Source organism: Jaculus jaculus, chromosome 12, assembly GCF_020740685.1.
Source record: "Jaculus jaculus isolate mJacJac1 chromosome 12, mJacJac1.mat.Y.cur, whole genome shotgun sequence".
NCBI classification, from domain to species: domain Eukaryota; kingdom Metazoa; phylum Chordata; class Mammalia; order Rodentia; family Dipodidae; genus Jaculus; species Jaculus jaculus.
This window is the reverse complement of record NC_059113.1, coordinates 33,791,171-33,817,195: the sequence shown is the minus strand read 5'-3', so window position 1 is coordinate 33,817,195 and position 26,025 is coordinate 33,791,171. Positions and strand designations below refer to the sequence as shown.

At 39.3% G+C, this 26,025-nt stretch overlaps 1 protein-coding gene and 1 non-coding gene across 19 annotated transcripts in view; both read left to right on the top strand.

Moving 5' to 3' along the window:
• Positions 1–26,025, top strand: part of Ncor1 (nuclear receptor corepressor 1) — a 194,442-nt gene that overhangs the window by 86,187 nt on the left and 82,230 nt on the right. For 10 of the 18 annotated variants that reach the window (XM_045131711.1, XM_045131710.1, XM_045131716.1 and 7 more), the window contains 5 exons: positions 5,369–5,495; positions 13,818–14,373; positions 17,013–17,142; positions 19,175–19,370; positions 25,174–25,347. In XM_045131711.1, coding sequence (XP_044987646.1) covers positions 5,369–5,495; positions 13,818–14,373; positions 17,013–17,142; positions 19,175–19,370; positions 25,174–25,347 — 1,183 coding nt within the window. The remainder of the gene's footprint in view (positions 1–5,368; positions 5,496–13,817; positions 14,374–17,012; positions 17,143–19,174; positions 19,371–25,173; positions 25,348–26,025) is intronic. The other 8 variants (XM_045131721.1, XM_045131725.1, XM_045131719.1 and 5 more) reach the window with 5 other exon arrangements.
• Positions 5,957–6,116, top strand: LOC123453962. The gene has a single exon (XR_006633123.1). It is a non-coding gene; the product is annotated as a U1 spliceosomal RNA (small nuclear RNA).

The window sequence follows — 26,025 nt, the reverse complement described above, 5'->3', positions numbered from 1 at the left end:
TCCCCATAAATATATGTGTTCAGAAAGCCAGGTTCCCACGTGGTGTCAATTTGGAAATTGGATCCTCCTGGAAGTGGTGTATTATTTAGGGAGGGCTTATGGGTGTTATAGTCAACTTCCCCTTGCCAGTGTTTGGCACACTCTCCTGCTGATGTCCACCCTCTTTTCATGTTATTGTTTTCCCTGTATTCATGGAACTTCTCCTCATATCTGTAAGCCAAAACAAACCCTTTGCTCCCACAAACAGAGTAATATTGGTTGGGTGTTTTCTGCCAGCAATGTGAACCTGAGTGCAATACTATTTTCAAAAAATACTTTTTGGGCTGGAGAGATGGCTTAGCGGTTAAGCGCTTGCCTGTGAAGCCTAAGGACCCCGGTTCGAGGCTCGGTTCCCCAGGTCCCACGTTAGCCAGATAGATGCACAAGGGGGCGCACGCGTCTGGAGTTTGTTTGCAGAGGCTGGAAGCCCTGGCGCGCCCATTCTCTCTCTCCCTCTATCTGTCTTTCTCTCTGTGTCTGTCACTCTCAAATAAATAAATAAATAATTTAAAAAAAAAGAAAAAAAATACTTTTCATTTAATATTATTGTGGATATTACTGGCTTTTTGAGACAAGGATCTCCCTGTGCAACTCAGGCTTGACTCATGTTTTTTATCCTTGTGCCTCAGCTTCCCTGCTGCAGGTTTAGTAAGAAACTCCATATGAAGCTGAGTATGGTGGCACACGCCTTTAATCCCAGCAGATTAGGCAGAGGTAGGAGGATTGCCATGATTTCAAGGCTAGCCTGAAAATATATAGTGAGTTCCAGGTCAGCCTGTGCTGGAGTGAAACTCTACCTCAAAAAAAAAAAAAAAAAAGCCAAAAATGTATAAACATGATGGTGCACACCTTTAATCCCAGTACTTGGGGGACAGAGGTAGTTGGATTGCTGTGAGTTCGAGGCCACTCTGAGAGACTACATAGTGAATTCCAGGTTAGCCTGAGCTAAAGGGAAACCCTTACCTTGAAAAGCCAAAATAGAAAAAGGTGTGTTTTTAAAACATTCACTATGTAACACCTTCCAAAGATGGCTGGAGGAATAACCATGGTCTTGGTGGAGCTATTTTTATTTGTGCAGTTAAACATTAGCACTGGGGTTGGTGCTAAATGGTAAGGCTCTTGCCCAGCATGCTCACCATCTTGCCTTCACCCCTAGCACTAACAAAAACCAGACACTACATTATCTCAACAGGTCCGTCTCAGCATTTTCATATTCCTTAAAAAAGCTAAGCACCCAAATTGCTTCTATATTAATAAAGAAAAATAGAGCCAGGCATGGTGGCACATGCCTTTAATCCTAGCACTCGGAAGACAGAGGTAGGTGGATTGCTATGAGTTCAAGGCCACCCTTAGACTACTTAGTGAATTCCAGGTCATCCTGGGCTAGAGGAAGACTTTACCTTGAAAAATCCAAAAAATAACAAAAAAAAAAGAACCACTCCACCTTCTTGGGTGTGATTGTGCACCCCTTTAATTCCAGTACTCAGGAGGCACAGGTAAGAGGATCACGTGATCTTAAGGCTAGCCTGGGACTACAGAGTGAGTACCAGGTCAGTCTTTGTTAGAATGAGACCCTACTTTGAAGGAAAAAATAAAAAAGAAAGAAATGAAATTCCACCTCAATGAAACACATGCATGAGACATAGTAGAGGACACTCAGTATTCTCCTTTGGTATCCACACCACATCCATCATACCACATATAATTACACACAATAGTCAAAAAAGATTTAAATATGTATATACCAATATAAAAGAATGAAAATGTACCAGTATATTTAGAATGTTTAGCTGTTTTAGAATTATGAAAAATTACTTTTTTAGTATAATTTTCTGCCTTCCACATTTTGGTGTTCATGTTACCTTTATTTATTTATTTATTTATTTATTTATTTATTTATTTATTTATTTATTTATTTGAGAGAGAGAATGGCCGCTCCAGGGCCTCCTGACACTACAAACGAATTCCAGATGCATGTGTCACCTGTGTAGCTGGCTTTCATGGGTCCTGGGGAATCAAACCGGGATCCTTTGGCTTTGCAGGCAAATACCTTAACCACTAAGCTATCTCTCCAGCCCCATGTTATCTTTATTAGAAAAATATTAGAATGATACATATTATTATAAAAAGTGGATGAGCCTATACATTTGCATTTCCTAATGTTATTCAGCTGTAACTTTGGAGGACGTGTAGGTTCAGTCAGAGTCTTTCTGTATAGCCCAGGGTGGCCTCAAACTCGTGATGTTTCCTTCTTCAGCACTCCAAGGGCTGAGCTAGCAGGTATATCCTGGCATGCCTCACATCAGGAGCAATATGATGGGTTCCTGCAAGTAATCCATCTACCTGTTGGCCATATGGTGTTGCCAGAGGCACTTGCCCTTGTGTTCACACATCTATTGTCAGTGCACAGCCTTCTTATTTATCAGTTTCAGATATGAAAACATTTGAACTTTTTTATTTTCTTTTTTATGAATTTTTTTTTTATGATTAACATCCATGATTGTAAACAATATCCCATGGTAATTTCCTCCCTCCTCCCACTTTCCCCTTTGAAACTCCACTTTCCATCATATCCCCACCTGCTCTTAATCAGTCTGTCTTTTGTTTTGATGTTATGATCTTTTCTTCTTGTTATGATGGTCTTGTGTAGGTAGTGTCAGTCGCTGTGAGGTCATGGATATCCAGGCCATTTTGTGTCTGGGGGAGCACATTGTAAGAAGTCCTACCCTTCCTTTGGCTCTTACATTCTTTAGTGAATTCCAGGTCAGTCTGAGGTAGAATGAGTCCCTACCTTGAAAACCCAAGAAAACAAACAAACAAAAAACCTGGTAAAGGTTTTACCCATTAGATTGGCATGACTATGGGCTTGCATTTATTTTTATATCCTCTAAACTTTTTGTTGAAAAAAATGCATATAACACTGTTTTGTTAAAATATTATGTAGATGGTTAGGGAGATAGCTCATTGGTTAAAGGTACTTGCTTGCAAAGCCTGATGGCCCTGGTTTGAGTCTCCAGTACCCACATAAAGCCAGATGCACAAAGTGGTACAGACATCTGGAGTTTACAAAGGCTGGAGGCCCTGGAGCACCCATTCTCTCTCTCTCTCTCTCTCTCTCTCTCTCTCTCTGCTTGCAAATAAATAAATAAATAGAAATATTAAGTATTGTATAAACGGGTGTGGTGGTGCAAGCCTTTAATCCCAGCACTTGGGAGGCAGAGGTAGGAGGATCATCCAGAGTTTAAGGCCACAAACAAAAAAATATTATATAGAAGAAAAGTTTGGAGGGAAGTATAGCAAACAGTGAATCTCTCTTGTTATAAAGATCTCAGGAGGCTTTCATTCTAAATGTTATTAAATATGGTAATGTTTGGATTTTTTTTTTTTGTTTTGGTAGAGTTATCTTCCTACCTCTCCCTCCTGACTGATGGGACTAAAGGCCTGCGCCACCACGCCTGGCAGGTGGATTTTTTTTTATACTGAACATTATTTTCATATGGAAATATAAATTCTTATTTTCATAAGACACCTGAAGAACACTCATTCTTAATTAGATGGCAAGTGAAAACTGCAGCAAGCTGCTTTTCCTGTGACTATTGCACAGAAGTCAGTGAAACGCTTTCTCATTCCTTTTTTTGGGGGGGGATTTATTTATTTATTTGAGAAAGGGAGAGAGAGAATGAGAATATGGGTGCACTAGGGCCTCCATCCACTGTAAATGAATTCCAGATGCATGCTCTTGTGCCTCTGGCTAACATGGGTTCTGGGGAGTTGAACTGGAGTCCTTTGGCTTTGTAGGCTAATGCCTTAACCACTAAGCCATCTATCTCTTCAGCACCCCCTTCTCATTCTTTATTTGTGAGAGTTGTTGGTCCTTTTGGAAGTGATTTTATGATGTTCATTGAACATTAATATTCAGATATGGGCCTGGCTGGAGGAGAAGTATATGTCAAATTATGTAGAAAGTCATGCACATGAAGAGTCCTAGAGCATGAGCAAAATTACAGAAGCTTTAGTTGTCATCTCAGAAAGCTTATCCAAGTCACCCAGCTGAGTCCCTGTCTTACTGTTTCATAGTGTCTGTCTTTATCAAGATCACAATCAAATATTTGAGGAGTTTGATGGCTACTTAAGGTTGTTAAGGGCGGTAGTCATGTCTTCTGGATTTCCTTTGCTTCTCTCCTTCTTTTTCCTCAGTGCTTAGCTTATAACTTTTTTTTTTCCTTTTTTAAAATTTTTATTGACAAGTTCCATGATTGTAAACAATATCCCATGGTAATTCCCTCCCTCTCCCCACTTTCCCCTTTTAAACTCCATTATCCTTCATATCCCCTCCCCCTCTCAATCAGTTTCTTTTTTATTTTGATGTAATGATCTTCCTATTATGATGGTCTTGTGTAGGTAGTGTCTGGCACTGTGTGGTCATGGATATCCAGGCCATTTTGTGCCTGGGGGTAGCACATTGTAAGGAGTTCTACCCTTCCTTTGGCTCTTACATTCTTTCCGCCACCTCTTCTGCAATAGACCCTGAGCCTTGGAAGGTGTGATAGACATACAGTGCTGAGACATCTCTGTCACTTCTTCTCAGCACCATGGTGTCTTCTGAGTCATCCCAAGGTCACTGCCATCTGAAAAGAGAAACTTCTCTAACCAAAAGTGAGGGTAACATTAATATATGGGTATGAACATTAAGAGAAGTGCTTATTGGGCAGTTTAGTGATCATAGTATATACATTTAGCCAGACACCAGCAGATGTTACACCCCTAGGGCTCATGACTACCCCTTATTGTAGTTGTTCACTATCAGGGATGTATTCCCTCCCATGGAATGGACCTCCAGTCAAATTAGAGGCAGTTGGTTTTCCCCATAACAGATGTGCCACTATTGCACCCTTTGGCTCATTTGGACACTTTGGCCAAATATAATTCTTGCAGTGTCCACTGTTGAATATTGTCACTGGTGATTTCTCTCTCTCTCTCTCCCATTGAATTGCATGCAGCGTGGCTTTTTCCTGCATTCTGTTGGCTGGTCTTGGAGGTTTTCAGCTCAGTTTCAGCAGAATTTTTCAGTGACCTTACTGCCCTAGTGTATGGAGTCTTTAGCAATAGGGTCTTACCATCTGTTCCTGATGGAAAACCAAGGGCCTCAGCAATCGCCTGTAATGTTTTGGGGCATCAGGGTCCTCCCTGGCCAACAACTTACTGGAAGGCATCCCATCCCTGGCACTGACAATTTTCTAGTAACAGTCTATGGCTCCTATGTATTGAGCTTTTTTCTTGAATTATTTAAAATCATTCACAATTATTTTACTATTTTGTACTCATTTAGACCTCACGAAAACCTCGGGAAGAGCGAGATGTGTCTCAATGTGAAAGTGTGGCTTCAACTGTTTCTGCTCAGGAGGATGAAGACATTGAAGCTTCCAATGAAGAAGAAAATCCCGAAGACAGTGAAGGTATCTCAGAATCTTACCTTTGCTTATGACTTCTGCTCTCCCAGATAGGAAGTTTTAGCTGAGCTGTTTGATTGTAGAGAATTGCTTCATTGAGGAAATCAGTGTTTTTGTGGCATAGCCTGAACACTATATATTTACTCATTTCATCAATAAATTTTATTTACATAGTACTTCAACTACTTTTTCAGGTGATGTGGCCAGAAGAGTTGACAGTGACTTTACGGCTTTAGGCATGAAATCTTTCGCATGTCTTTTCATGTATTATTGCCAATATATTTATTCGATTTTAACTGTTGGTTGCATTATTTTATTGTCTTTAGGTTGATTCATTTCACATTTCATAGTTTACGTATGCTGTATTTATTCCTTCATGTAACAAGAATAAGTGACCTTAGAAATTTCTAACAAGTTAAAAAGAAAACCCTTCCTAAAAAAAACTAAAAATTAAAAATTTTGATGAGATACTTACCTGGCAGGGGAGATACCATGATCACATAGGTGGTTTTTCCAGGGCAACGCTTATCCATTGCACTCTAGCTATGCTGACCCTGCGATTTCCCCAAACGCAGCAAACTACTGCATAATTTGTGGTAATGGGGACTGCATTTGTGCCCCCCCCCAGAAAAAATTTTTTCATGGATCCATAACTCTGAAATGGTAACAATTAGAATATTTGCTCATTACAGAAAAATTAAGACACCAATAATTTTTTACTATTTTCATAAACATTAATAGTTTGTTGAATTTTTTTATGAATTTAGTGCTTGTGCTATGTGAATTTATTTTTTATTTTTGCTAGGAAAAAATTTTATATTTTATATTAAATATGTTCATGTTTGCTGTACAACTACTTAACTACTTTGGGTTTTTTTTGTTTCATTTTTGAAATACTAGAGTGTAAAGCTGTGTTTATAATCAGAGCTCTTGTTTTCCTTTTCTCATGCTTATATATTAGATTACATCCTTCTGTTTTAGAAATATTAGATTTTGTTTCTTTCAAAAAAAAATCTATCTTGGGCTGGAGAGATGACTTGATGATTAAGGCACTTCCCTACAAAGCTAAAGGATCCACGTTTGATTCCCCAGGACCCATGTAAAGCCAGATGCACAAGGTGATATATGCATTAAGAAGTCATTTACAGTGGCTGGAGACCCTGGTGCCCCCATTCTCTCTATGTCTCTTTTCCTTTCTCTCTGAAATAAATAATTTTTTTAACTATCTTATTTGATGGCTGAGCGTGGTGGTGCAAGCCTTTAGTCTTGAGGCTGAGGCAGGAGGATGGCTATGAGTTCCAGGTCAGCTTGAGACTATATAGCAAATTCCACATCAGTCTGAGGTAGAGTGAGACCCTACCTCAAAAAAACAAACAGAAAAAAAAAAAAATTTGGGCCGGGTGTGGTGGCGCAGGCCTTTAATCCCAGCACTTAGGAGGCAGAGGTAGGAGGATCACTGTGACTTCAAGGCTACCCTGAAACTTCATAGTGAATTCCAGGTCAGCCTCAGCTAGAGTGAGACCCTACCTTGAAAAACAAACAAAAAAATAAAAAATAAAAATTCTCTTTCTTTTCCTCTCTCTGTAATCTTATCTAATCTATCTATTTACCAACTTACTTATGTGTGTGTATGGGTGTAATGGGCATACTAGAGTCTCCTGTCACTACAAACAAATGTCTGCCTGACTTTATATGGTGGCTGGGAAATTGAACCCAGGCTGAGAAGTTTTGCAAGCAAGCATCTTTAACCTCTGAATCATTTCTCTCACCTCCCTCTTTTCCTACAAGTATTGTTTTTTATATTCTATTTATTTATTTGTTTGTTTGTTTATTTCCTTCTTGAAGTAAGGTCTTGATCCAGCCCAGGCTGACCTGAAATTCACTATGAAGTCTTGGACTAGCCTAGAACTCAAAGCAATCATCCTACCTGTGCCTCTCAAGTGCTAGGATTATAGGCATGTGCCACCACACCTTGCTAATGAGCTTTGACTTTGAACAATTTTAACATTTTTCTGAGATTTTTTGTAGAACAAGTTCTCACTGTAATGAGGTTACTGGAGCTAGGTCATCAGTAGCAGGATAAGAGTACTGCCAACAATACTAGACATTTTGGCATACTCGTGGTACTCAGAGGTCAAAAGCTTGAGGTCCTTTTAGTTGTGAACTCTTACTTTCACAGTTGTCTCAATGGTAGCAAATATTCCTTGGCATAAATGGGATTGAAACTTGTACAGAAGTCCTTCCCTTTGTGTACTGTTTCAGTTATCTGCAGTTATCATGGTTAGATACTTAATGATAAATTTAATATTTAGGGAATGTTAGAGGCCACATTCATATAATTTTCATGAAACTATATTGTAATCCCCCCATCCCCCCACCCCTGAGGTAGGGTTTCACTCTAGCTCAGGCTGACCTGGAATTCACTGTGTAGTCTCAGGGTGGCCTTGAACTCATGGCAATCCTCCTACCTCTGCCTCCCAAGTATTGGGATTAAAGGTGTGTGCCATCACACCCAGCTTATAATTGTTTTATTAATTATTAATCCCTTTCTGTTTCTGGTTTGTAAGTTGCACTTGATTTTTTTTATTTTTTAAGATTTTTAATTTTTATTTATTTCTATTTATTATTTATTATATTTTTATTTATAAGTTTCATAACTATAGACAATAAGCAATGATAATTCCAGCCTCCACCCCACTTTCTCCTTCTTAGCTGTGAATATAGTAGAAAATATAGTATAAATAGGGGTCAGTCCTCTGTGGTTTCAGGCATCCACTGTAGGTTTTGAAATGTATTCTTTCTGTTTATGATGGTGTCAAAACTTAATCTTCTTGGAGTACTATTCTAGAATGGACTGGGAATAATATAGACTGGGTGGCTTAAACTACAAAAATTGATTTTCACCGTTCTACACTGTGGGAGCCCAAAATCAAAGGCTTGTAGAATTATTTTCTGATAAAAGCTGTCTTACCAGCTTGCAAATAGCTCTCTGCCACCTGATTTTGTTGTCACATGGCCTTCGTGTATGCATACTCCTGTGTCTCTTTCTCTTCTACTATAGCTGTACTGGATTCAAGCCTACCCTTATATACTCCACAAATGCATTCAAATCAGAGGTTACAAGTTTAACATTGGAATTACGGGCAGTAACACAATCTAGTGCTAAGAAAGCTGAAGCCTAGTATCATAAAATTTTAAAATTCAGAACCAAAGAAATGTGCCTCTATGATTGGGATTGCAGATTATTACAAACAAGCACCATACTGGCCGTGGTGGTGCATGCCTTTACTCCCCAGTACTCTCTTGCTGTGCGTTCCAGTTAACCTGGGCTATAGTGAGCCCCATGTTTTAAAACACCAAAATGAATTAATGAATTAATGGGCAAACAAATGAACTCTGTAGAGGCTCTTTCCTTTTCTTTTTAAAAATATTTTTTCAGGTGGGTGTGGTGGCGCAGGCCTTTAATCCCAGCACTTGGGAGGCAGAGGTAGGAGGATCGCTGTGAGTTCAAGGCCAACCTGAGACTACAGAGTTAATTCCAGGTCAGCCTGGAGCAGAGTGAGACCCTACCTCAAAAAATCAATTATTCACAACTTCCAGTAGATAATAAACCGTGGTAATTCTCTCCATCCCCACTTTTCCCCTCACAACTCTACTCTTCATCATATCCCCTCCCCCACTCGATCAATCTCTCTTTTAGTTTGATGTCATCATCACTTCTTCCTATTATGATGGTCTTGTGTAGGTAGTGCCAGGCAGTGAGAGGTCATGGATAACCAGGCCATTTTATGTCTGGAAGGAATCCAACCACATTTATTCTCTACTCTAAACCTTATCCTTAAGAAAAAAAAAAAAAGAGCCTCAGGCCTTCCTGTAACTAATGAGGGCTTACAGGTCCTTACCATTGTACCTCTCTAAACTGCCAACTGCTTATTTATGTGTTCCCTTCAGTTCAACCACATTGTTCCTTGCTTTTCCTCAGCAAAACAAGCCTTTAAGAACCTTGACACTTTCTGATAGCTCTACTGAAATGTTGTTCTCTCAGGTGTGCCAGTTTAATTTCTCCCTAATTTCAGGCCTTGGGATAAGATACCACTTCTCTCTTCATTACCTGCTGTTTACTTAGTTTTGTTATTTAGTCGCTGCACCAAGCCTAACTGAATATACCAAATATTTAGTCTTATTGTGTATTTCACACTAGAACATGACTCCATGAGAACATTGATTTTTTTTCTTGAAATTTACATTTATTTGAGAGAGAATGAATCCAGACACATGTCCTCCTTTTTGCATATGGCTTTAGGTTGGGACTGGGGAATCAAACCCAAGGTATCAGGCTTTTCAAGCAAGTGCTTTTAACTGCTGATCCATTTCTCCAGCATTTTTTTGACTTAAATCTTGCTGTAGCCCAGACTGACCTGGAATTTATTATGTTATCTCTGAGGGGCCTCAAACTCATGGTGATTCCCCATACCTCTGAATCTGGAGTGCTGAGAATAAAGGTGTGTGTCATCACACCTAGCTCTAGTCCTTGAATTTTTTTTACACCTTTTTTTTTTTTTTTCAAGGCAAAGTCTCACTGTAGCCCAGGCTGACTGGAACTCACCTTGTATCTCCTAGCTGGCCCCAACCTCATGAAATGCTTGTTAAGCTTGTGTTTGAGGTGATAACCAAAAAAGTAGGTGAAAGGGTAGGTATGGGTGAAAGGCAGGTGAAGCTTGAATACACAGAGATGGCCACCAGATAACGTTTTTGGAGTCTAGCAGGGGCCTACCAGGCACTGCCTTCTAGGTCATGGTGATAATTTAGATAGGGGTTGGGGAAGGAGTGCCTTTTTAAAAGGTTACTGGCTTTGTTTTATTTAGAACCTTCTGAGTGGAAGGAGAAAAGAGTTCTCAGTCAGAGGCAGCTGCAGGCTAGCCTGGCATCTGGAAAGTACCAGGGCTGAGCAAATCAACTGGTGTCTTTATTTCTTTGATTCTGAATTTTAGTTTCTTTGTGGTGCTTGCTGGAGCTCAATCCCAAGGTTTAGCATGATAGGTACATGCTCTACACTGGTAATACTTTCAGTACTTAAGGGATATTTTGAGAGAGAAAATCAGGTAGGGATTAATGAGATAAACACTTAAAAATATTCCTAGGTTTTTGTTTATTTGGACTAGTGAACACTAAAACTGAGTGATTTGGGAATGTAGCTTACAACCTAGTGTATGATGTACTTACTGTTTGTGTAAACCTTTAATAAAGCTAGATGAACATATAAAAAACAATATATTTATAAAATGTTACAAACAGTGTGGTAAAAGATTTTGTTGCAACAGGAAATTTGAAATCTGTGAAATACCTGAGCTTGGTGGTATAGGCCCAGAATCCTAACAGCTGCGTAGGAGGCTGAGGCATGAGCTTCACAATTCTGATGTTTGCCTGAACTACATATAGAATGAGTTCAAGTCTAGTTCGGGTGACTTAGTGAGACCTCCCCTGACACACCAAAAAGTGAGGTATGTACAGTAGTAGCACACACCTGTAGTCCCCGCAAGTAGAAGGCCGAGGCAGAGGAATCTCAATTTTAAACCAAACTGGTACAAAATAAACAGATTTTTTTTTTTCTTCTTCAAGGTAGTAGTCCAGGCTGATCTGATCTCACTCTGTAGTCCCAGGCTGGCCTTCAACACACAGTGATCCTGCCTCAGTCTCCTAAGTGCTGGGATTAAAGACATCTGCCACAATGCCTGGCAACAAAGATTTTTTTTAAAGGACTGGAGATACCATAGCTCACGATAGAATATTGGCCTAACATGTGCAAAGCCCTAGGATCAATCCCCTGTTCCTCACAATAGATAAGCAAATAAACAAACAAACAAACACAACAAAAATCTGTTGGAATATTATTCCAGAGCCTTTTGTCCAGTGTGGTAACCACTAGACACAGTAACTGTTGTGAACTTGAAATGTAAATAGTCCTAATTGCAATAACATGGAAGATCTAAAACATATATCAGATGTTGAGGAATTAGTACCAAAAAAGAGTTAAGTGTCCTAGCCGGGTGTGGTGGCACACACCTTTAATCCCAGCACTCCGGAGGCAGAGGTAGGAGGATCGCCGTGAGTTCAAGGCCACCCTGAGACTACAGAGTGAATTCCAGGTCAGCCTGAACCAGAGTGAGACCCTACCTCAAAAAAAAAAAAAAAAAAAAAAGAGAGAGAGAGAGAGAGAGAAAGAGAGTTAAGTGTCCTACCTACTATTGTTAAGATAATATTTTGGACAAATTAAAGTAATGGATTATTATACTTAATTTTACTTTTTAAAATTTAGTTTTGAGAATTTCATACATATATAATTCATATTGATCATATTTATCCTTGATTGTCCTCTCTTATTCCCCTCCCACTTACTAAACTCCTTCTATTCCCTACTACCCCTTTTCCCCTTTCATATCGTGTGTGTGTGTGTATTTGTAAGTGTAATTCAGGTTGTTTACATGAGGATGGTTTAGTAGGGAGTTAGTATATTTACTGGAGTATGGGTAACTTAACAATGGCTACTCCACTGAGAAGATGCCCCTTCCTCCTGCCTATAGCTACTTTTGGAGGAGTGAGACCACTGAGGGTCTCCAATCCATGATGTAATGTTAATGGGCTACCAATCACTTTTTGCTTGATATATATCACTAAGAGAAAAATCAAATTTAAAGTTGTGATTTGCATTATGTTTCAGTTAGTGTTATTCTAGTGGGTCAGTTCTGCTGGGCCAAAAAGAAGGGGGGCTTGGTGGTGTGTACACGTCTTTAATCCTAGCACTTGGGAGGCAGAGGTAGAAGAATTGCTGTAAGTTCGAGGTCACCCTGAGCTAGAATAATACCCTCTATCTCGGAAAATTAAAAAACAAACAAAAAAAAGATATCTTCCCTTTTTAAATTGTGTAAACTATAGCTCACAACATAATTTGAACCTTTTTTTTTTTTTCTTTTTTTTGGTTTTTCGAGGTAGGGTCTCACTCTTGCCCAGGCTGACCTGGAATTCATTATGAGTCTCAGGGTGGTCTCGAACTCACGACAATCCTCCTACCTCTGTACCTCTGCCTCCCGAATGTTGGGATTAAAGGCATGTGCCACCACGCCCGGCTTAAATTTATGTTTTTCAAAAGAAAAAAAATACCACTAGAAAGGCGTGGGAGATGGCTATCAATAAAATACTTGCTTAGCAATATGAGAACCTGTGTTTGATCCCCAGTGCCATGTGTAAACAAGCCTGCATGTGGGCATGTGTTTGTAATTCCATCATTTAAAAGGTGGTGACAGAAGGATCCCTGAAGGTTGCTGGGTAGCCATTTTAGCATAATTGGGGAGCTCTAAGCCAGCAATTGACTCTGACTCCATTAACAAAAAGTCAGTGGGGCTGGAGGGAGGGCTTAGCAGTTAGGGCATTTGCCTACAAAGCTAAAGGACCCAGGTTCAATTCCCCAGGACCCACGTGCACAAGGGGTGCTTGTGTCTGCAGTTTGTCTGCAGTAGCTTCAAGCCCTGGCACACTCATTCTCTCACTCTCTCTCATTCTTTCTCTGTCAAATAAATAAATAAATATATTTTAAAAATAAAAATAAAAAAGTCAATGGCATTCTTGCAGAACAACAACAGAGGTTGTTCTCTGATCTCCACATACACCCCCATTCACATGTAAGTATATACACATACACACACACTGTGCATAAAGATATAAAAGCACCATGAGATTGTCTCCTTTTATGGGAATGTTTCTGCTTAGTTTTCTTTCTTCTTTCTTTGTCTTTAAAACAAATTATTTTAGACATCTAAGGAGTTTGCAATTATGATTTCAGGTCAGGACAATTTGGATATTTTCTTTCATACTTAGTGTTAGCTTTGATACCTTTCTTGGTGGTTTTGAATACTTAGTGAAGTTTGCCTTTGCAAACGAACTCCAGACATATGTGCCACCTTGGTTGTTCATACTGTGTCCTGGGGAATCAAACCTGGGTCCTTTGTCTTTGCAGGCAAGTGCCTTAACCACCAAGCCATTTCTACAGCCCATGGTGTGTATGTGTTTGTTTATCTTTATATTTTCTTTTCTCTTCTTTGACAGCTTCATACATACCTATTGTAAGTTGATCATACTGACCTCCACTAACCTCTCTTGTCCCTCTGAAGCCGTTCTTTCTCACATACTAGTGGATATGTCACTGAAGAGACTCTCCCCCCACCCCACCAACCATTGACTACTAGTAGTTCCACATGGAGGTCATTCATGGTTTCTGTCCCCACCTGAAACCTGTTCATTATCAGATTTTTATGCTGTATCATTATCTTTAAGGTGCTGAAAATAGTTCTGATACAGAAAGTGCTCCTTCTCCTTCACCAGTTGAAGCTGCCAAGCCCAGTGAAGACAGCAGTGAAAATACTGCTTCGCGAGAAAACACCGAGCCTGTGGCTGAGCTTGAGTCCACCACTGACCCTGCACCCTGTGCATCTCCCTCTTCAGCAGTTCCAACCACAAAGCCAGCTGACAGTGAAAGTGTGGAGCCCCAGGTGAATGACAGCACCAGTGTTGATGCAGCAGAGCCAATGACTGTAGAAGACCCTGAGGACCGTGGTACTGAAGCAAGTTCTGTCCTTGATCCCCCAACCACTACCAAAGCCGACTCTGTGGATATTGAAATGCAGGTGCCAGAGAGTAGTGCATCTAAAGATGAAGGAGATACCAAAGAAAGAGACTTGGAGAGAGCCAGTGAAAAGACAGATACTGGAAATGAGGGTTTGGTGGCTGCTCAGCAGATAAATGCCCTAAGGCCTGAGCCCCAGTCAGACAATGATTCTAGTGCCACATGCAGTGCTGATGAAGATGTGGATGGAGAGCCTGAGAGGCAGAGGTAAGACTTGTTCCTGTTCCTAGTCTGTTGGTTGCTGGCCCCGCCACAGATGGTGGTGGCTACAGACAATGATTCATACAAATACAAGCAAGTTCCTGGTAGTTTGTCATCTTATTATCAGATAGTATATACTGTTCTGAACTAAAACAGTTGTATGATTATTTTTTTTAAATGAAGCACATTGTAAATGTCTGTTGTATCTGCATTTGTTAGATGTATTCCATTCAGAAGAAAAGGATACTCACCAACATAGTTGTAAATAAAACCACAGGTGGCTGATGCCTCAGTTTGGCAATAGTGGGGTGAGGTGAGGAAGATGGAAGTGAGTGGCCTTGGCTCCAGTTCCGGGTTTGTCTCATCTGGCTTGGCCTTAAAGCAAATATTACCTAGCCTCATGTTATAGATTTCAGAAAGCACTTCACGGAGAGACATGTCAAATATTTGAAATGTTTTATTTATTAGAGTTGGGGGGGGGGGAGAGTGGGAGAGAGCACAAGAGAGAGAGAGCGAGCAAGAGTGAGAATAGGCACATCAGTTCTTCCAGCCACTGCAAATGAACTCCAGTTGTGTGTGCCCCCTTGTGCATCTGGCTAATGTAGGTCCTGGGGAATTGAACCTGGGTCCTTTGGCTTTGCAGGCAATTGCCTTAACTGCTGAGCTATCCCTTCAGCTCTGAAATGTTTCATTTTTTTAATCATTGGGTTTTTTGTTTGTTTGTTTTTAAAATAGGCTTTCACTATAGTCATGCTGGCTTTAAATTTGCTATGTAGGCTTTGCATGTGGTAGAGCGTTTGCTTGAGTTCTCCAGCGTTGCACCTCCTCCCCCAATAAAATCGTAAAATAAGAGCAAAATCCTAGCTGAGCATGTGGCTTCTGCCTATTAGCACTGAGGAGGCTGAGGTTGGAGGTCAGCCTGTACTAGTGTAAGACCCTGCCTCAAAACAAGTACAAAATCTGGGTCTACATCACTTCCAAACAATCAAAATGAAACTGAGTTTTCTGCAAAATCGTTTCTAATGTAACATGTAAATCTACTCCCTCCCTTTTCCTTACCTTCCCCTTCCCCCTTCTCCCTTTCCCCTTCCCCTTTCCTTTGCAGAGGTTCTCAGTATAACCAGTCTGATATGGAACTCAAGATGATCCTCCTACCTCAGCCTCCCAAGTGATAGGATTTTAAATTTAATTTTCTACTATTTTTCCCCCAAGGTAAAGTCTTGCTTTAGTCCAGGCTGACCTGGAATTCACTATGTAGTCTCAGGGTGACCTCAAACTCACGACAATCCTCCTACCTCTGCCTCCAGAGTACTGGGATTAAAGGTGTGCAGCACCACATCCAGCTGTACTAATTCTTAATTTTATAATGGTAGTGGGGCTGGAAAGATGGCTTAGCAGTGTAAGGTACTTCCTTACAACCCAGGTTTGATTTCCTCAGATCCCATATAAGCCAGATGCGCATGGAGACACATGCATCTGGAGTTCATTTGCAGTGGCTAGAGGCCCTGATACACTCATTACCCCCCCCCCAATAAATAAAATGATAATGGCTTCTATTCTGATCTTAGGAAGACATTCTATGATAGTTACTTAGTTTAAAGTTTATTTGCACGCACAGAGAGAGAGAAACAGAGAAAATGGATGCACCAAGGCCTTTAGCCACTGCAAATGAACTCCAGATGTTTACTCACCCTGTGCATCTGGCTTTACCTGGGTACTGGGGAATTGAACCCAGTACATTGAGCTTTGTAGCAAGTATTTTATTAATTGCTTAGCCATCTCTGTAGCCCCAAAATATGTTTGACAGTTTTGTTTAGACTGTTTTGCTGTTGGGTAGATCTAGATCATTATAATCACAAAATTTTAACTTGTAAGTTGTCATTAGATTTCTTTATCTGGAAAGTTAACATGATAGACTCCTTTTTTAAATATTGATTGGTTCATTAATTGAACTACTGGAGATTGAACCTAGAACTTAATGTATTTATTTGGGAGGGGAGTGAGAAGGAAAGGATGAATATGGGCATACCAGTGTTCCCTTTTGCTGCAAATGAACTCTGAATATGGACATGCCAGTGGACCCTGTCATTGCAGATGAACTCCAGATGCATGTGCTACTTTGCATCTAGCTTTAATTGGATACTGGGAAATCGAAGCCAGGCTATCAGGCATTGCAAGCAAGCACCTTAACTACTGAGTCATCTTTCCAGTCCTTTCATTGTTGTTGTCGTTGATGACAAGTCTCATGAAGCCCAGACTGGCCTTGAATTCACTATGTAGTTGAGGATGAACTTGAACATCCAATCCTCCTATCTCTGTTTCCCATGGGCTATGATTACAGGTGTGTGCTACCATACCTGGTTTTATGCAGTGGTAGGAATTGAACCTAGGGCTTCATGTATGCTAGGCAAGCAAGCTCTCTATCAAGTGGGTTATATGCCCATTCCTGAATGTAGGGCTTTGCTCATACTACGCAAGTATTCTATTATTTATCTATACCTCAGCCTTGCCCAGATCTTATAAAGGTTAATTTGATGTGTTATTATATGTGTAATAAACAAAAAAATGAGTTATGGTGATTTGAAATTTAAAGTATTAAATAAAACTACGTTCATTTCTGTTTTATTTGCACCCATCAATTTTAGGATGTTTCCTATGGATGCAAAGCCTTCATTGTTAAATCCCACTGCATCTATAGTAGTTTCATCCCCAATTAAACCAAATCCACTGGACCTGCCACAGCTTCAACATCGAGCTGCCGTTATCCCACCAATGGTAAGTTTTAATTGTCAGAAATGTCAAGTTAAATACAGAGACCTTTATAGATATATTTCTTCTCTCTTTTAGGTTTGTGGTCTTTAAAAAAATATGTATTGTGTGCTAGTTAGATGGCTTAGCAGTTAAGGTACTTACCTGTTAAGTTTAAGGACCCAAGTTCATTTCTCCAGTATGCATGTAAAAATAGATACACAGGGGCTGGAGAGATGGCTTAGTGGTTTAGGCGCATGCCTGGGAAGCCTAAGGACCCAGGTTTGATTCTCCAGGTCCCACATATGCCAGATGCTCATGGTGGCGCATGTGTCTAAATTTCATATGCAGTGGCTAAAAGCCCTGGCACGCCCTTTCTCCCCCCCCCCCCCACACTCACTGTAATAAATAAAAATAAAATATTAAAACTAAAAACTGATGCACAGAGTGGTGCATGCATCTGGAGTTTGTTTGTAGTGGTTAGAGGCCCTAGTGCACCCATTTATTCCCTTTCTCTCCCCCCTTCTCTCTTTCTCCTGGGTGTGATGACATGTCTTTAATCCCCAGCACTTGTGAGGCTGAAGTAGGACAATTGCTGTGAGTTTGAGGCCAGCCTGAGACTACATGGTGAATTCCAGGCTAGCCTGAGCTAGAGTGAGACCCTACCTTAAAAAAAAATTGTGATTAAAAGCAGGTAGGGGCTGGAGAGATGGCTTAGCGGTTAAACGCTTGCCTGTGAAGCCTAAGGACCCCGGTTGAAGGCTCGATTTCCCCAGGACCCACGTTAGCCAGATGCACAAGGGGGCGCACACGTCTGGAGTTCGTTTGCAGTGGCTAGAAGCCCTGGCGCTTCCATTCTCCTCTCTCTCTCTGCCTCTTTCTCTGTCTGTTGCAAAAATTTTTTAAAAGCAAGTAACATGAATTTAACTTCCTTCACTGATTATAAGCATATAGTTTTTGTTGTGGTTTAGTTATTTCTTTGCAAGTAGAGAGAATGAGAGCAAGAGCACCAAGGCCTCTTGCTCTGCAGATGAACTCCAGATAAAAATCAGAATTTGAGCTGGGCATGGTGGTGCACACCTTTAATCCCAGTACTCAGGAGGCAGAGGTAGGAGGATTTCCATGAGTTTGAGGCCACTCTGAGACTACATTATGAATTTTGGGTCAGCCTGAGCTAGAGTGGGACCCTGCCTCGAAAAAAAAAAAAGTCAAATCAGAATTTGGTTGAACTAAACCACTTGTATTTGCTCACGTGCAAAGCAGAACATAGACACATGTGTTTTGAGAACCGACTTAAGGCAAGGTAGATGTTATGGAAGTGTTTAGAAAACAAAATTCTTCTATCCAAACACTATCCTAGTTCAACCTTGCTTAGTTTCTGAGGTGAGAATGGGCACATTCATTGTGGTATGAACTTAGACCAGAGAACAAATTCTAAAAACGTTTGATCTCCTATAACTATTCATAGCTCATGAAGTTTTTAAATGTGGACTATATTGCTACTATTTATTAGTCTTGGCCAAACAACTTCAGTTCTTTCCTTCATTAAGTGGGTGACAGAAAAAAATAGTTGATAGATGGGTGGATGCAGGGAAGGAGAGAGAGCAGGAGGGAGGGAGGGGGAGAGAGAGGAAAAGAAAAAGGGAATGGAGAGAAGTAAGGAAGGAAGGAAATAGCATAGTTGCATGCCAGGCATGGTGGTGTACATCTATAATGCCAGTGCTCCAGGACCTCAGTTAGGAGGATAGCCATGAATTTGAGGCCAGCTTGAGCTGCATAGCAAGACTTTGTCTCAAAGAAAACATTATTGCAAAGTGAGGGAAGTGCTATATACTATGACAAAAATGACTAGGCTGTAAGGAGAAATAAAGCATAGAGGTCTTACTGTGTCTTAAAGTACTTATCTGAAAGAAGTTTCTGAAAGTACCATTTTAAGCATTTTTCTTGAATGTATTAATTAAAACAATCAGTTGAGCCCTGTGTGACAGAAATAAGCATTACATTTTAAAGTGGGCAATTACTGAACCATTATCATTTGAACATCTTTTTTTCCCTTTAGGTTTCTTGTACCCCATGTAATATACCAATTGGAACCCCTGTGAGCGGCTATGCTCTTTACCAGCGACACATTAAGGCTATGCATGAGTCAGCACTCCTAGAGGAGCAGCGACAGAGGCAAGAACAGATAGATTTGGAATGCAGAAGTTCTACAAGTCCTTGTGGCACTTCTAAGAGTCCAAACAGAGAGTGGGAAGGTAGGTCATTGTCACTATAAACACAAATATCTTTAGTGACAGTAGTGTTCTTTATTCTCCATAAATTATCAATATTACATATCCATCTATATCTGTCCCTAAAGATATGATTTCTCAAATTGACCTGTTACATTATTTTTATTTTATTTATTTAAGAGAGAGAAGGGCTGCACCAGGTCTCCAGCCACTGCAAATGAACTCCAGATACATGTGCCCCCTTGTGCATCTGGCTCATTTGGGTCCTGGGGCATCAAGCCTCAAACTGAGGTCCTTAGGCTTCACAGGCAAGCACTTAACCACTAAGCCATCTCTTCAGCCCTCAGACCTTTGATATTATTAAATAATAGTGACCACAAAAGGGTGGCAGTAACACTTCACATAGAATTCTAATTAATGTGAGTTTTCTGAATTCATCAGTAGACACTGAAATCCTGCCATTGTTGAAAGTTATCTATGGCAGCATAATAATCTCATTCTCTAGTATGATGAAGGCACCTTTCCCTAGTAGATGGTGCTTGTCTGGCCAGCTGGATGGTTGTAAGCAAGGTAGTTACCATTTCATATAGCCTCAGTTTTCTCACTTATAAAGTAAAAATATGTGTTCCCAGGCTGTAGGTATGGCTTAGTAGTTAAGGTGTTTGCCTGCAAAACCAATGGATCCAGATTCGATTCCCTAGGACCCACATTAGCCAGATGCACAAGGTGGTTCATGCATCTGGAGTTTGTCGTTTGCAGTGGCTGGAGGCCTTGGTGTGCCCATTCTCTACCCCCCTTCCCCCGTAAAAAAAAAAAAAAAAAAATGCGTGTGTTCACTTTGTTGGGGTTGTAAAGTTAAGAAAGGGCATTCCCTTGTTATATGACATACAGCTAAGCATTTTTCTATTTTCTATACTAACCATATTAATAATGTATGTACCATATAATGAACTATAATAAGTACCTATTTTCATGTTCTGTCACTTATCATTTTTTATTTTATTATTTGTTTAAATTGTTTTTTATTTCCATTTAAGCAGAGCAAAACGGAGGTGGATGAGAAAGAGAATGGGCATGCCAGGGCTTCTTGCCACTTCAGACAAACTCTAGATATATGCACCACTTTGGGCATTTTGCATTATATAGGGAGTGGGGAATTAAATATGGGCCAGCAGGCTTTGCAAGCAAGTGTCTTCAACTACTAAGCCATCTCCTCAGACCTAATTAATATTTTAAGATGTTAAGAAATATTTAATTATTTGAGAGTGAGGAGAGAAAGTGAGAGGGCCTTAGGAAATGCAAATGAACTCCAGATGCATGCATCACCTCATACATCTGGCTTCATGTGCATACTGGAGAATTACACCTATGTCCTTTAGCTTTGGAGGCAAATGCCTTTATTTTTTATTTTTTATTTTTTTGCTGGTTAGAATTTTATATATGTATATTTTTGACAACTTTTATACTTACAGACAATAAACCATATTTCCCTCCCCTCTCCCACTTTCCCCTTCACAGCTCTGTTCTCCTTCATATCACCACCTTCTCTCCATCAGTCTCTTATTATTTATTTATTTTGGGGGGGGTAGGGTTTCATTCTGGCCCAGGCTGACCTGAAATTAATTATGTAGTATCAGCTCTTATTTTTTAAAACTTTTATTGCCAACTTTCATAATTATAGACAATAAACCATAATTCTTCCCCCACTCTTCCCTTCATAAATCCATTGTCCATCATATCCCATTCCCCTCTCAATTAGTTTGTCTCTTAATTTGATGTCATCATCTTTTTCTGCTATTATGAGTGTCTTGTGTAGGTATTGCTAGGCAGTGCAAGGTCATGGGTATCCAGGCCAATTTTTGTCTGGATGGTTGCATCATAAGGAGTGATGCCCTTCTTTTGGTTCTTACATTCTTTCTGCCACCTCATCTACAATGGACCCTGAACCTTGGAGGGTGTGATAGAGCTATTTCCTTGCTGGACACTCCTACGTCCTTTCTTTTCAGCACTTTGTTGGAAGACAAATGTCATAACCACTAAGCCATCTCTCCAGCCCCTAACTTATTATTTTAAATAAATATTTGAGTTGGCGTGGCTTGTTTGAGTTGGGGAATTTTACTTTAATAAAAGGCAATAATTTCTATATTTTAATAATTGATTCTGATATAGGCAGAATTGCCACATGTATTTAGGTTGACAGTGACTTTACAGATTATTTATATACCATAGTAGTATAATAGGCTTAGAATGCAAGAATACTAACAATATCTATGGATGATACAGAAGATGTTGTAGTACTTTGTACATACAAAGAGTATGACAGCTTTGGAAAGCCATGCATATATGTTAAGACAGGATTGTAAAGTCACATGACTTCTTATTCTGCCCAAATCACACCTACCCCCCCTTCTCTCCCTTCCTTTGTTTCCTTCCCTCCCTTTCCAGACAAACAAAAACCCACTGTCAAATAAATACTCCATATTTTACCCCAGTTAGGACCACCTCTTTTACTTTTGCTTCACTTACCAGGCAGCAGTAATCCACCTGGTTGGTTTTTGTTCATTGCCTCTTAAGTGTCAATTGTCACTGTTTATGTGGGTGTACCTCTTTAAATCACTTGGAGCTTTCCTGCTCTGTAGAAGAGCTTTTTTGTTGTGTTGTGTTTTGTTTTTTAGTCTTTCAAGGTACAGTCTCACTCTAGTCCAGGGTGACCTAGAATTTATTAAATAGTCTCAGGGTGGCCTTGAACTCAAGGCTATCCTCCTACCTCTGCCTCCTGAGTGCTGGAATTAAAGGCATGTGCCACCATGCCCAGCAGAAGAGCTTTTTAAAAACATTTTTATTTCTTTCCACGACCAATCATAGGTTGACCCTTGCTTTACTGATATTTTCCAGTAAAGTTCTTTTGCATATATATATATATATATATATATATATATATATATATATATATATATATATATAATGCATGCAATAAACCAAACCAAACAAAATGAAAGTTGTCATGCAAGTTTCACAAAATAAGAATTCATACTACTGTGCAATTGAAACTAGCGTATTTTGTTGTTGTTTTGTTTCTCCAGCTCTGGGTTCATGCATATTTTAAAAATAGCTATGATTAGAACCATCTAAATTTCTACCATTATTGCAAAAATAAAAAAGGCCAGTGAATTTTTCTACATAATTATAAGTTATTGTTGATGGTAAGCCAGTCAAACATTGAAATTTTATTTTACCTTCTGTGTTTTTGAGGTAGGATCTCATTCTAGACCAGGCTGACCTGAAATTCACTATGTAGTTCCAGGCTGGTCTTATATCCACAGTGATCCTCCTACCTCTCTGCCTCCTGAGTGCTGGGATTAAAGACATGTGCCACTCAGCCTGGTTTTTGAATTTTTAATATGATATCATGTTAGAGTCCCTAGGAAATAAAAATGCGTTTTTTGTTTTGTTTTGATAAAATGTCCTTGGATTGGCCAGTTCTTCTGCCTCAACCTCTTAAGTGTTGGGATTATACACCCCGCCACACCAAGTATAATTTTACAATTTTCTTCTTCCAGAGTTACTTAATAAATCTGTTTACTTAATATTCCACCACAATCTAGTTTTTTTTTTGTTGTTTTTTGTTTTTTCGAGGTAGGGTCTCACTCTAGCCCAAGCTGACCTGGAATGCACTATGGAGTCTCAGGGTGGCCTCGAACTCACAGTGATCCTCCTACCTCTGCCTCCCGATGCTGGGATTAAAGGCGTGCACCAACACACCCCGCTCACAGTCTAATTTTTATGTTAATATATTTAAACTGGGTAAAGCAATGGCACCTGGATTTAACTATGTAGTTCTTAATGAAGCAATGTTACTGTAAAGGTTTACAGCTCAGGGTTCACAATCCTTTGTCTTTGGTTGAGCAGTTTGGTATGATTCTTATGAACCTCAGTTTCCTCACTTGTAAACTGGCATTAATCTCATTACTTGTGAGGGCTGAAGGAGAAAAATTCATATAATGCCCAATGTCTTAACATTTGACTATTAGTTGATATTGTTGTTAATATTTCTGATTTTTAAAATATCTTAGTAGATAAAAGAACATCTTTACACCTTCGAAGAAATTACAGGCACAACAATACTTTTGGAGTGGAAACTATGAGGATACCCTCTGTTTACTTAGCATAGTATAATGAGGAAAACGCACTTAGATATTTGAAGGGAGAAGACAAATTATGCTTTCCAGAGAATCTTGCCCTAGAAATAACAAAGGATTCAAGTGACAAATTATTAGAGATAAAACGTTAAGTTCATTAAGGTTATTAGAAAAAGTTATGTAGGGGCTAGGGCGATGGCTCAGCAGTTAAGGGTGCTTGCTAGGAAAGTCTACCAAACAGGTTCAGTTTCCCAGCCATCATATAAAGCTGGACCCAGAAAGCAGCACAAGCATCTGCTGCTTAATTTGCAGTGGCATGATCTTCTGGTACGCCACATGCACACAAGCAACACACATAATTTTTTTAAACATTAAGTTGTTATGTAGAAATCCATGTCTTTCCTATATATTTGAAGCATTCAGTAATATGTATATATTCATAAATGTGTGTATGTGTATTTATCTCCATGTATATGAAATAGATGATTTCTGATCCTAGGAACAGAATATATGAAATACTTAAAAATTTGTTTTAACAAATATACTAATCTGGCAGATTTTATAAAAATCTGTATTATAAAATGTTATGTCTTCTGTATTTCTTTATATATGTAATGCAAGTCACATGAAAATTCTAATCACACTTTGGGATGGAAGTACTCAAAATGATTTTAATTATAAATATCAAGAGTAGCTGTTGACATGTACATACAATCCCAGGAGGCAGATGGGGGTTGAGTTTTAAGCCACCCAAGGATATAACCCAAAACCCTGTTACAAAAAACCAAACCAAAGAAAATACCTGCAAGGATAAATGGATATGATGAGGAAATAATGAATAGTAAAATGGATACTTATGTCAGGCATTAAAATGTCACACACCTAAGTGCTTCAAGTTACAGATTATTTTTATTTTGTGTTTTTCTGATTTTCATAAGTTACCATAGATTATCAATTTCATTTTAATAAAGGAAAAAATTAGATGGGCATCATGGTAAGTACTTGCAATCCTAGCACTTAGATGGACAAAAGATGGATCTCTAATTCCATTCCAAAATGTGGGGGTTGGTGGGATATTTAACCATAAAATGATGATATGGCTGCATTTCAGCCATGTCTTGGAAACATTACAATTTTTTACATGTACTAAATAATTTTAATTAGTACTGTTAGAGTTTTATATTGTTTTTAAAGTTGGTGTAAAATTTTTGGATACTAGCTTATCTATAGTTTTTCAAAAGGCTTAGTCTATTTATAAAATTAACTTTTTAACTATTATGCAGTTAATATCAACCAACTAATTATGAGAATTAGCATCCTCAGAGCATTGACACATTATACTGGCCAGACTTGAATTTACAGAATAAATGTAGTATTTTTCTGTTGTGATTTTATTGGATGTCAAAACAGTTGAGTTTTCTTAAGAAGAAATTTTGTCCTTTGAAGCTAAAAATTGTCAGTGGATTTCTGAGGGCTTTATTAGGTCATAGTAGTATTGGATACATAGAGCAGATTTAGATTTAATAGGATTTCTTTACCTAACTGTGGGTGGATTTCCCCTAGGAATTTTAGACCTTGTTATTAACATATAGATGGATCTGCCCCTGGATGGTGTGGGCTTGGTCTTTTCACACTTAAATATTTTAATTTGGGGCTTTCCCTTATTTTGATAACTTTAACTTTCATAGGAAAATCAGTCGCCTATATGCCTTATGCTGAGGTCAAACGTGCTATAGAACAGGAAGCACAGATGCACTGTGCCGCAGCAAGGTCAGCCTCACCGTGTAGGCTCTCTCCAAGAGAAGTCAGTAAAGCTGCTCCACAGCCTGATATGAGTACAGCCCGCTGTAGTGTCCCTCCAGGTAAATATTGCCCCTCTGTGCAGTGGCTGTTGGCCATCTACCCAGACCTTCCACATGGGTGGTTTAATTTCGTGAATCATCTGCTCTTCTAGGATGTGTCTTTGCTGTTATTTTTCTGAATTCCATTGTCAGTCATACTTCATTTAGAGTCACTTAGCCACTGGGAAATCTCTGTTGACATGCTTGTACTGTGGCATTGACTGGCTTTTCTTCTAAGAATACAACCACATTGTAAAAATATTGACACTAAACAACAACAAAAAAAAATCATGAGACTTTTCCCCTTAGAAATTCAAGTGTGCTGTGTGAGCCAGAATTAGTAAATATTCTCAAACTGTGCAGGTCCACAGAGGATATGTGAGAGGCTGTCAATCAGGTCTCTATACTGTTGACATAATGATAGCAGCTATTCCTCAGAAGCTGTTTCCTCACTTCCACTGTGAGGTTCAGAGGGCAGTAGAGAAACAGTTCTTGAAGAATGAAGTTTGCCTCTGTTGAGCAGAATCAGCTGCAATGGGCATCACCTTGAAACTCTTGTTTGAAAAGATTTGAACATGTTTCATCTCAAATACCATCATTAGAGACGAGCATATATTAACAGGATTAAGTGGCAGATTTTTTTAATAGAATAATCATCCTTAACTTCATCTCACATTTATAATTTAGTTTATGATTTAA